This window comes from Nycticebus coucang, chromosome 9 (genome assembly GCF_027406575.1).
Source record: "Nycticebus coucang isolate mNycCou1 chromosome 9, mNycCou1.pri, whole genome shotgun sequence".
NCBI lineage: Eukaryota > Metazoa > Chordata > Mammalia > Primates > Lorisidae > Nycticebus > Nycticebus coucang.
The window spans coordinates 111,956,710-111,969,325 of NC_069788.1; the positions used below are offsets into that span (position 1 = coordinate 111,956,710).

The 12,616-nt window shown below is 44.4% G+C and overlaps 2 protein-coding genes and 1 pseudogene across 2 annotated transcripts in view; 1 reads left to right on the forward strand and 2 right to left on the reverse strand.

Annotated features, from left to right (window-relative positions):
* Positions 1-5,546: 5,546 nt before the first annotated feature.
* Positions 5,547-6,230, reverse strand: LOC128594546 (acyl-coenzyme A thioesterase 1-like). The gene has a single exon (XM_053603452.1). The coding sequence runs from the start codon at positions 6,228-6,230 to the stop codon at positions 5,682-5,684; it is 549 nt and encodes a 182-aa protein (XP_053459427.1). The 3' UTR covers positions 5,547-5,681.
* Positions 5,547-12,616, reverse strand: part of RIOX1 (ribosomal oxygenase 1) — a 45,866-nt gene continuing 38,796 nt past the window's right edge. Inside the window, exon 6 of the transcript XR_008382590.1 lies at positions 5,547-6,289. The gene's annotated coding sequence lies outside the window, so the exon portion shown is untranslated. The remainder of the gene's footprint in view (positions 6,290-12,616) is intronic.
* LOC128594784 (peroxiredoxin-1-like) lies at positions 6,346-10,440 on the forward strand (annotated as a pseudogene).

Sequence of the window (12,616 nt, forward strand, 5' to 3'; positions counted from 1 at the left end):
AGAATGGCTTTAAGTAACTAAATCTTACTCTAACTGATTAAGTAAATTATTCTAATAAATATCAGTGCCACGTCCTCTGTTCTTTCTAAATTTTAAAGACCTCTATTTCTCTCTCCTATCTCCATGATTAAAATAAAAAAAAAATACAGCCCCCCCTTATATAGTCTACAGTTTCTCAGTTCTCTAGAAGTTGAAGTTATCTTGCTCATCCTTTTATGACTTTCAACTTGCCCTCCCCCCAACCATCTTAGAGGCTTAGATCTAACCTTGGCAGGAGAAGGGGACCTCCTTTACAACTTTCTTTTTCCTTTTCCTTTTTTTTTTTTTTTTTTCTGTTTTGGCCGGGGCTGGGTTTGAACCCACCACCTCGGCATATGGGGCCGGCGCCCTACCCCTTTGAGCCATAGGCGCCACCCCTTTTTCTTTTTTTGAAGACAGAGCCTTACTTGGTCACCCTTGGTAGAGTGCCATTACATCTTAGCTCACAGCAACCTCAAACTCCTGGGCTTAAGCAATTCTCTTGCTTCAGCCTCCCAAGTAACTGGGACTACAGGCACCACCACAATGCCTGGCTGTATATATATATATTTTTTGTTATTGTTGTAGTTTATTGTTTGGCAGGCCTGGGCCAGGTTCTTCGAACCCACAGAGCCCCAGTATATGTGGCCGGTGCCCTAGCAGACTACAGGCGCTGAGCCCTACAGGCTGTTCTTATTTTTTTTTTTTTTTTTTTATGGTTGGGGGTCACCACAACATTAGGAACTGTATTAAAGGGTGGCGGCATTAGGAAGGTTGAGAACCACTGGTCTAGAAGTACTTCACACTTTGTTCTACAAATAGGAAGCACAGCCTCCTGGTCAGACAAAAGCAAAAACCTTCTTTTTTTTTTTTTGTGGTTTTTAGCCAGGGCTGGGTTTGAACCCGCCACCTCCGGCATATGGGACCAGCGCCCTACTCACTGAGCCACAGCGCCGCCCCAGGCTGTTCTTTTTTTAGAGATAGAGTCTCACTTTGTTGTCTCCCTTGGTAGAGTGCCATGGTGTCACAGCTCACAGCAACCTCCAACTCCTGGGCTTAGGCGATTCTCTTGTCTCAGCCTCCCGAGTAGCTGGCACTACAGGCACCCGCCACAACACCCAGCTATTTTTTGTTTTTGCAGTTTGGCTGGGGCAGGGTTTGAACCTGCCACCCTCGGTGTATAGGGCTGGCACCCTGCCCACTGAGCCAAAGGTACCACCCTCCTACAGGCTGTTTTTTAGGGACAGAGTCTCACTCTTGCTCAGGCTGGTCTTGAACTCACGAGCTCAGGCAATCCACCTGCGTCAGCCTCCCAAGTACAGGCATGAGCCACTGTGCCTGGCCCTTTATACTCTTACAGGGAGACCTACTGTTTCCACACCACGAAGTCTGGTCTGGTCCAAGAAGACATCATTGGGCTCCAGGAACAAGCTACCCACCTATGCTCTCAAAATGAGGGATCCTGGTTCAAGAACATGTAGGGTGAAATTCGATTTCACTCCTCTTGGACCCCCTCCCTATAATCCTCTATTATTAACCAATAATATAATTCCAATTCCTGCCCTCATTTATTTGAGCCAGGGTAAAAAAGGTGTCAGCCAGCTGTAGTTGCAACACAATTTCTACCTCTCCCAAACCCACACAGCCCTACCAAAATCCGACTTTTCCCACTGAAGACAACTACTGCCCTATTAAGCCAGAAACAATTTCAGAAGACTGACTATCGTCTCCATCACCTCTTTTAACAAGAGTCAGTAATGTTAGGGGGGCCTAATGCAGACACACACAAACCCTTTTTTCCCCTCCTTCTCCTCCACTCCTCCTAAGACAAAGACACGAAGGATCTAGCTAGCCCCACCCCCAAGAAGTTCATGCCAAAAGACCCTAACCTTACAGGCAACCTGTGGAATGTGCCCACACCCTATGGCCCCATATAAAGAGGTCTCTAACTGCCCCCTGGGTGCAAATGCCATCTTTACACTGCCCAGAGGGTCACCTTCCCCTTTCAATAAACCTAGCCTGAACATCTCTCTTCTGGGGCCTTGTCTCTGGGCATCACCGTTTACACCTTTCACTCACCAGACACCACGTGCTGACACCTTGATCTTGGACTTCCCAGCGTATTAAACTGGGAGTAATAAATTTGCTGTTTATCAATTCTCCAAGCTAAAGCATTTTATTATAACAGTTGGAATAGATTAAGACAAATGTCCTCATCCCTCCAAAAAATAAAATAAAATATGTAAGGTGATAGGTTAACTGGCTTGGAGAAATCATTTCACAATATATACACATATTAAAACATCACCTTCAGGGCGGCGCCTGTGGCTCAGTGAGCAGGGCGCCAGCCCCATATGCCGAGGGTGGCGGGTTCAAACCCAGCCCCTGCCAAACTGCAACAAAAAAATAGCCGGGTGTTGTGGCGGGTGCCTGTAGTCCCAGCTACTTGGGAGGCTGAGGCAGGAGAATCGCCTAAGCCCAGGAGTTGGAGGTTGCTGTGAGCTGTGTGACGCCACGGCACTCTACCGAGGGCAATAAAGTGAAACTCTGTCTCTACAAAAAAAAAAAAAAAAAAAATCACCTTCAATATATTTTTTAAAATGATGCATCTGGATTGAGTGCAGTGGTTTATGCATGTAATCCCTGCACTTTGGTAGGACAAGGTGGGAGGATCACTTGAGGCCAGGACAATAAATTCAGCCTGAGAACATGGCAAGACCATTCCTTTTATTTTATTTTATTTTTTTTTTTGAGACAGAGTCTCACTATGTTGCCCTTGGTAGAGTGCTGTGGCGTCACAGCTCATAGCAACCTCAAACTCTTGGGCTCAAGCGATCCTCTTGCCTCAGCCTCCAAGAGTAGATGAGACTACAGGTGCCCGCCACAACACCCAGCTTTGTTGTTGTTGTTGTTGTTGTTGTCATTGTTGTTTGGCAGGCCCGGGCTGGGTTGCAACCTGCCAGCTCCAGTGTATGTGACTGGCACCCTAGCCACTGAGCTATAGGCACCGAGCTGGCAAGACCATTTCTTAAAAAATATATATATATATTTATTTATCTGTTTGTTTCAGAGATAGGGCCTCACTCTTGCTCAGGCTGGCCTCAAACTCCTGAGTTCAAGTGATCTTGCCACCTTGGCCTTCCAGTGTTAGGATTATAGGCATGAGCCATGGTGCCTGGGCCAAGAAAAAAAATTTTTTTTTTTTTTTTTGAGACAGAGTCTCTCACTATGTTGCCCTGGGTAGAGGGCTATGGCATCACTGTTTTACAGCAACCTCCAACTCTTGGGCTTAAGTGATTCTCTTAACAGCCTCCCTAGTAGCTGGGACTACAGGTGCTCGTCACAACCCCTGGCTATTTTTTGTTGCAATTGTCACTGTCGTTTAGCTGGCCCTGGCCAGGTTCGAACCTGCCACCCTTGGTGTATGTGGCTGATGCCGTAGCCACTGTGCTATGAGCGCTGAGCGCCCCCCCCCAATTTTTTTAAAGTTATAATTGATCTTGAATGTTTGTTACATGTGCATTCTCTTTAAATTTATTCACTATTGGCTGGCATTCTTCCTTTCTTTCTTTGGGATGTTGCGTCACTGTCATTCTCTTGCCCTCCCCCTCCCCGCCCCGCCCCCATCTTCCCTTCTCTCACTCTCTGCCCTCTGCTCTCTTCTCTAATATAAAATAAGCTTATACTTTTATATTATAATAAATTTAAAAAGTATTCATTCATGGGCGGCGCCTGTGGCTCAAGGAGTAGGGCGCCGGTCCCATATGCCAGAGGTGGTGGGTTCAAACCCAGCCCCGGCCAAAAACCAAAAAAAAAAGTATTCATTCATTATGGGTCATATTTGTTTAATGCACTTTTCTGAATATTTCACATTTTGGCAGTATGTGTACATTGAAAATGAAAAGAAAAATGCCTGTCAAATAACTAATAACACATAATTAAATGTCAGGAGATGATGAGTAATCAGAGCCACTGTATTGTTTTTGAAGACAAGAAGGTAACAAAATAAAACTTACAGATGAATCTCTAAATTTTATTTTACTTTTTATTCTTTTTTTTTACACTGGGTAGAGTGCAGTGGTGTGTCATCCTAGCTCACAGCAACCTCTAACTTCTGGGTTCAAGTGATCCTCTTGCCTCAGCCTCCTGAGTAGATGGTACTGCAAGTGCATGCCATAATGCCCGGCTAGTTTTTCTATTTTTAATAGAGATGGCAGGGGTAGGGATGGTGGGGGGTGGTGGCGGTGGTGAGGGGGGTAGGGAGGGTGGTCTCAATCTTGCTCAGGCTGGTTTTAAACTCCTGAGCTCAAGCAATTCACATGCCCTGGCCTCCCAGAGTACTAGGATTGTAAGTGTGAGCCACCACACCCAACCTAAATTTTAAATATTTTCTTTGCAAAGCATACACACAGACTGGATGATCTTCCCTATGCCTGAAGAACCAAGAGAAGATTGGAGGTTTTAAAAACAGAAATGTTACCAGCTCGGCGCCTGTAGCACAGTGGTTACAGTGCCACCCACATACACTGAAGGTGGCGGGTTCGAGCCCAGCCCAGGCCAGCTAACCAACAATGACAACTGCAACAAAAAATAACCAGGCATTGTGGCAGGCGCCTGTGGTCCCAGCTGCTTGGGAGGCTGAGGCAAGAGAATCACTTGAGCCCAAGAGTTTGACGTTGCTGTGAGCTGTCATGCTATGGCAATCTACCAAGGGTGACATGGTGAGACTCTGTCTCAAAAAAAAAAAAAAGGCTCGGCACCCATAGCTCAAGAGGCTAAGGCACCAGCCACATATACCAGAGGTGGCAGGTATCAATCCAGCCTGGGTCTGCCAAACAACAATGACAACTACAACCAAAAAATATCCGGGCGTTGTGGTCGGCGCCTGTAGTCCCAGCTACTTGGGAGGCTGAGGAAAGAGAATAGCTTAAGCCCAAGAGATGAAGGTTGCTGTGAGCTGTGATGCCCTGGCACTCTACTGAGGGAGACATAGTAAGACTCTGTCTCAAAAAAAAAAAAAAAAAATAAGAAAGAAAATGGAGGAAGCAGAACATGATAATCATAAATTAAGGTATTTTTTCTTTAAATATAATTAAGCCTTATGAAAAATGAAGTTTATTGTGGAGCTATTTATATTGAGTGATACAAACATTGTGGGTTATTTTCGAAGATGGGGGGGTTGCATTATGTTATGTAGGCTGGACTCGAACCCCTGGATTCAAGTGACTCTCCTGCCTCTGGAATAGCAGGGATACCAGGCATGAACCACTGTGCTCAACTGTAATCATATATTAATCAGTCATTCAGCAAATAATTATTGAACTGCCATTATATACTAGGCACTGCTAGTGTTACTTACTTTTCCTTTCAGAGCTAACGCCTTATCGGTTGTGCCTTTTGAGATAATAAGAGGCATGCTTTCTCATCTTTACTGTTTTTTTGCAGAATCACTCTTCTCCTAAATTGATAAAGAAGTGTACAGTTTGTAAAATGTTTTTTAAGCTTATAAAAATCTTAAAAACTCATTCTTACTGGTAAATTCATTTTAACAGTGAGGAGGAAAATGGTTCTAAGTAGTTATTAGAAAGAAAAAAGAATACACATATAGACGCCAATTGTGGCAGCTGTTCCCAGGAAAGATTAGCAGCAGAGATGCCACGCAATCAAACATGTTTTGCTGGAATTGTCCCCTCTTTGCCACCCAAGTGTTTGTGGAAGAAAGTCTGGAGCTGCTCCCAGGCATCCACCTGGGCCATGGCATGAGCCCTGGGCTCCCCTCCCCAAATGACAGGACTGCCCACCAAAGTATGCAGGGAAGCCCAGCATAAGGGGAAGTAAGGAGGCTCAATATAGTGCCCTGCCCCTGGGTAACAGACGATCTGGGGCTTTTTCCTCCCGTGGGCCTGTAAGCGTTTGGAGGCCTCATGAGCATAGAACTCACTCTTCCAGTTGTGGTCATCCTGACCTACAAGGAACAGGAAGGTGTTCTCAGCCCTTTCCACAGGAATGAAGCTCTTCTGGTCAGGTCCTTCCAGAGGGCTATTCAGGGCATCCACAATGTCTGCAAAGCCATCTTTGGTCACCTTGATTTGATTTTTGTTGATGCCAATAGGGGGCAGGGTCTCACCCTTGTAGTGTAAGGTTCCCCCAACATTGGCCACAGAGCCATTGATTATGACAGCAGCCGTGATGCCCTTCAGGGAAGAGGCCATGGAAAGGCAGAGTCCACCCCTTCAGAAATTCCAAGCAGCCCGACTCCTGGACCCTTTACCTGTGAAAGGGACAGGGACACAAGAAGAAGAAAGAGACAACGCACAGTGTAGCAGGATGCGTCTTGCCCACCCTTGGAAGTCTGGTGAACCTGAGCCTGGGTCTGGGCTCTACCAATATCCCAGCTTTAAAAAAGTCACGAAGCCTCTAGAAAGCTGTTTCCTTAGCAGTAAAATGAGGCCAATCCCAGTGCTACAGAATCAATGTGAAGATCAAATAAGAAAACAAATGTAAAGCATTTAACACAATGGTTGTCAATAAGCAGCACTCAGACAAATAAAAAATGTTTTATAGTCTCTGACGCCTTTACACGTCAGTGGGCCCTTCACTCGCCTAAGTTCATGGTGATCTGAAGTTTAAGGTAAACCTAAGTAGTGCTCCATTTGTGTGTAAGATCCCAAGATGCACATATAAGTACTAGGGAAGGGAAGGCCTGTACCACAAAGAAAATTTTCTTCCTGAAATTAACATGTTTTTTTTGTTTTTTTTTTTTGCTGGGCTTATGCCTGTTTTCCTAGTACTTTGGGAGACAGAGGCGGGAGAATCACTGGAAGCCAGGAATTCAAGACCAGTCTGGGCAACCGCGAGATGCTGTGTCTACAAAAAATAAAACAATTGGCTCATGTGGTGGCACACAGGTGGCCCCAGCTACTCAAGAGGCTGATGCAGGAGGATCAATTGAGCCTAGGACTTTAAGGTTGCTGTGAGCTGTGATAATCTCTGGCCTGGGCAATACAGTGAGACCCTGTCACAAAAAAAAACCCAACAAACAAAACATTTTTTTTCCAGAACATTTGAGGTAATTAAATAGTGAATGAGTATAAACAGTATATGTATGTAATATAAAATCATAAATATACATTATAAAAGCCTAAGTATTAACACAAGTCTATTTGGCAGCCCTTGAATCATTATTTACCGCTATACTAGAAACAATAGTGAACAATTCAATCTTTTCTATTTTTTATTTATTTTTTTGAGACAGAGTCTCAAGCTGTCACCCTTGGTAGAGTGCTGTGGCATCACAGCTCACAGTAATCTCAAACTCCTGGGCTTAAGCGATTCTCTTGCCTCAGGCTCCCAAGTATCTGGGACTACAGGCGCCCACCACAATGCCTGGCTTTTTTTTTTTTTTGCTGTTGTTGTCGTTTAGCTGGCCCCGGGCTGGGTTCGAACCCGCCAACCTCAGTGTATGTGGCTAGTGCCATAACCACTTTCCTACAGGTGCTGAGCCTTAATCTTTTCTAAATAGGGCTCTTCCAAAGCTTGAGCCATCCACTTCACTTCCACTATTTCCCTATTAGCACTTTGAATTGTTCAATTAACCCTCCCTCCTCTGTCCCCAGCTGGTACTCTAAGCTCATGTGCACATGAACCTGGTCTCCCATTTCAAGAACTTCTCAAGAGTTATTCATTTAACTTCCACAGCAAACCTAGAAGTTGGAGACAAGTTCACTTCACCACAAAGCAATGATGTTCTAGGTGAGCAATCCTCCTGGTTTGCCTGGGACTATCTTGGTCTTAGCAGAGAAAGGCTTATATCCCAGGAAACCCCTCAGTCCTGGGTAAACCAGAATGCTCACTCACCTTACCTGGGATTCAAAGTCTGATGGACTTTGCACCCTCCAAGCCCTCCCAACTGAGATCTTTACATTTCTCTGTGAATTTGGAAGAAACTTCATTTGTGTGTATGGGGGTGGGGGTGATGGGAGGATGTCACTGTTGTTCAGGCTGATCTTAGACTCCTGGGCTCAAGCAACCCTCTCACCTCAACCTACTGTGGGCAGTCACCATGCTCAGATCTGGGGGAGTTTTTGACTAGTCTTTTTAAATGTATTAACACATACATTTTTAAAATATACTGTTCTCTACCCTTTTTTTCAATTTTCATGAAAATTTCCTTATTATATATTCTTCCGGTATCATTTTAATTAGGTACTTCTATTTTGACATCACAATTAAATTGGTTAAACCAAACTTATGTTACTAATTTGTTTTTTACTTTTCTTCTATTAAAATATAAGCATTCTTGGCTTAATGCCTGTGCCTCAAGAGGCTAAGGCGCCAGCCACATACACCTGAGCCCAGCCCCGCCAAACAACAATGACGGCTGCAATCAAAAAATAGCTGGAAACGGTCTGTGAAGCTAGTGAATGATGCCCCAAGATCATATCAATGTACATAGCTGTGATTTAATAAAAAAAAAAAAAAATAGCTGGGCGTTGTGGCAGGCGCCTGTAGTCCCAGCTACTTGGGAGGCAAAGACAGGAGAATCACTTGAGCCCAGGAGTTAGAGGTTGCTACGAGCTGTGATGCCATGGCACTCTACCCAGGGTGACAGCTTGAGGCTCTATCTCAAAAAAATAAAAATAAATAAAATAAATAATATATAAGAATTCTTGTAGCCAAATATTTACATACATTCATAAAAGTTTACTTAAAAGAAATTACTAGAGGTAAAATTGTGAGAATCCATCTTTTTTGCAGAGATGGGGTCTTGCCATGTTGCCCAGGCCGGTCTCAAGCAATCATCCTGGCTTGGCCTCCCAAAGTGCTGGGATTACAGGTATAAACCACAATGCCCAGCAAAAATGCATCTTTTAAATATTTTTATACATGAATCCTTTTCCTGACCGGTGCAGGTGTCTTTGTTGATGACTTCTGTTTCGGAACTGCTGATAATAAGATATGTTCAGGAAACGCCAAAATTGAGCACCCCGCCCCCAACTTCAAAACCACAGCTTTTATGCCAGATGGTTAGTTCAAAGATAACAGACTATCTGACTACCAAGGAAAATATGTTGTGTTTTTCTTTTACCCTCTTGACTTCACCTTTGTCTTCCCTACAAAGACCATTGCTTTCAGTGATAGATCAGAAAAATTTAAGAAATTCAACCGCTAATTGATTGGTGCTCCTGCAGATTCTCTGTCACCTGGTGTGGATCAACACACCTAAGAAACAAGCAGGTCTGGGACCCATGTCCCTTTGGTATGAGACCCCCAAGCGCACCATTGTGCAGGATTATGGGATCTTAAAATCTTTTTTTTTTTTTTTTTTGTGGTTTTTGGCCAAGGCTGGGTTTGAACCCTCTGGCATATGGGACCGGCGCCCCACTTCTTGAGCTACAGGCGCCGCCCCGGGATCTTCAAATCTTAAAGGGTGATAAAGGCATCTTGTTCAGGGGCCTCTTTTTTTTTTTTGAGACAGAGCCTCAAGCTGTCGCCCTGGGTAGAGTGCTGTGACATCACAGCTCACAGCAACCTCTAACTCCTGGGCTCAAGCGATTCTCCTGCCTCTACCTCCCAAGTAGCTGGGACTACAGGCGCCTGCCACAACACCCGGCTATTTTTTGGTTGCAGCCATCAGTGTTGTTTGGCGGGCCCTGGCTGGATTCGAACCTGCCAACTCAGGTGTATGTGCCTGGTGCCTTAGCCGCTTGAGCCACAAGCACGGAGCCAAGGGGCCTCTTTATTACTGATGAGAAGGGCACCCTTCAGCAGATCACTGTAAATGACCTTCCTGTTGGTCACTCTGTGGATAAGACTCTGAGCCTAGTAGAGCCTTTCGAGATCACTGACAAAACACAGGGAAGGCAGCTTGGTGCCTGTGGCTCAAGCGGCTAAGGTGCCAGCCACATATGCCTGAGCTGGTGGGTTCGAATCCAGCCAGGGCCCGCCAAACAACAATGATGGCTACAACCAAAAAACAGCCAGGCGTCGTGGCGGGCAACTGTATTCCCAGCTACTTAGGAGGCAGACACAGGAGAATCACTTGAGCCCAGGAGTTGGAGGTTGCTGTGAGCTGTGATGTCACAGCAGTCTACCCAGGGCGACAGCTTGAGGCTTTGTCTCAAAAAAAAAAACAAACAAACACGGGGAAGGTGTGGAACCAACATAAGACATGCCAGGTCACAATTCCTCCCTATCAGTAGGAGTTCACAATACAGAAACTAAAGAATAGAAGAGCAACAAAGTAACCAACAGGGTATATGACCTTCAGAAAAGACCAAGGTTGATCAGCCGTGATATCAGACACCAAAAGACCCTGCCAAAGATGTTGAGAACCTGAAAAGGAACTTCAACAAGGACTCCATGCTGTCCATTGTGCCACAAGTGACTTCCAGGAACATCACGATGCAGAAATATAGCTGAAGAAGCTACAGCTTGATGTTTCATTTATTCATTCTTGCTCCATCCAAGAAGTAGCACCAATGGGACATATGTACCCCCACTTACCCCGCAGAGCAACTCCACCCACTGTCATGCAGGCATCTGCAACAAGAACTGAGTCTTTGGCTTGGTGCCTGTAGCTCAGCAGCTAGGGAGCCAACCACATTCACTGGAGCTGGCGGGTTCTAATCCAGCTCGGGCCTGCCAAACAACAATGATAACTACAACCAAAAAATAAAAATAAATAGCTGGGCGTTGTGGCGGGCACCTGTAGTCCCAGCTACTTGTTAGGCTAAAGCAAGAGAATCACTTAAGTCCAAGAGTTTGAGGTTGCTGTGAGCTGTGACGCCATGGCACTCTACCCAGGGCAAGAACTTGAGACTGTCTCAAAAAAAAAAAAAAAAAAAAAAAGAACTGAGTCTTCAACTGAGGCTGATATCTGGGACTGCTGGTAGGAGTGTAAACAGTGCTCAGCTCACACACCTGCTCACCCACACTTCCCAAATGCATGGCCCTCCTTTCCTTTAGATAAGTACACATGCCAATAAATCATAGCTTTAGGCACAAATAACCTCATAGATTTTTTAAAAAATCTATTCTGTTATACAATATGATAGTTGAATTTGTGAGAATGACAGTTATCAAATACCAAATTACATAAATGTTTTATGTGAAAACATTTTTTTAAAGGAGGCATTGAATTAGAAGGTTTCAGGTGAAAGGCGGCGCCTGTGGCTCAGTGAGGACAGTGATCCCATATACCAAGGGTGGTGGGTTTCAACCTGGCCCCAGCCAAACTGCAACAAAAAATAGCCGGGTGTTGTGGCAGGTGCCTGTAGTCCCAGCTACCTGGGAGGCTGAGGCAAGAGAATCGCTTGAGCCCAATAGTTTGAGGTTGCTGTGAGCTGTGACGCCACAGCACTCTACCGAGGGCAACAAAATAAGACTCTGTCTCTTAAAAAAAAATTAAAAGGCACTTAAAAAAGCAATAAATATGTTTTTACACAAATTTCCCTGGAAAAGTCATACCAGTGTATGCATCCACTAAGAAATGCGTACCCAAAAGTAGAATTGCTAGATCACATGGTAATTCGTTGTTTAATTTTTTGAAGAAAATGTAATAGGGTTTAAATCTTTAAATTTTTTATTTTTTATTTTTTTAGAGACAGAGTCTCATGTTGTCGCCCTCAGTACAGTGCCGTGGTATCACAGCTCACAGCATAGGCGATTGAAAGGAATGAGGATACGACAAAATATTGTGAGATTTGGTCAAGAGAGGTTTGTTCTGGCTTGTCCTCGTCTGTTTTGGAGTCACAAGAAAGGTGTAAGGCCAGATTATGCACTTCCTGCCACAAAGGCTGGTTATTTTTGTTTGTTTGTTTATTTGTTTGTTTGGCAGGCACGGCCAGGTTCCAACCCACCATCCCCAGTGCATGTGACTGGCGCCCTAACCACTGAGGTACAGGTGCCCTAAAAATAGTGTTAATGAATAATAATCTAGACAGAATTTGAGGATCAGGAACAATGGAATTAATTGAATGTTGTGGATAAAGAAGATTAAATAGCAGTAGCAGGGATTTCAGGGAAATGGAAAAGGCCCCCATGGCAGTTTCTACTTTACCATCTGTGTCCTGAGCCTGGTAATCTGAAGCATACCAAGGCAACATGTTCATATGTTTCCTGCTCAGCCTTTTTTTTTTTTAATTTCCTCTCGTGCTTCCTTTGGTGCTTTGCCTCTTTCTCAGCAGGATTTTTTTTTTTTTTGCAGTTTCTGGCTGGGGCTAGGTTTGAACCTGCCACCTCCAGCATCAGGGGTAGGTGCACTACCCCTCTGAGCCACAGGTGCTGCCCTTTCTCAGCAGGATTTATAAACCCCTGTGAAGAAAAAATACTAAGCTGCATACATCTACATGTTTATTCTACATGTTTATTTTTTAAAGAATGACCAAGAAATCCATTAAACCACCCATCAATGAATATGACACAATCTCTCAAAACTCAAGTTTACAAGAAGGAAATTTAATAAATAGTTGAAAATACCCCCAACTGCACCCACAGATTCTATAAGTAGACTCAGAATTCTAGTAAGTGGGTGCTTGGTGACCAATATAAACAGCTTTGAAACCTAAGAAACCAAGGAAGGTTTAAGATACAGAAT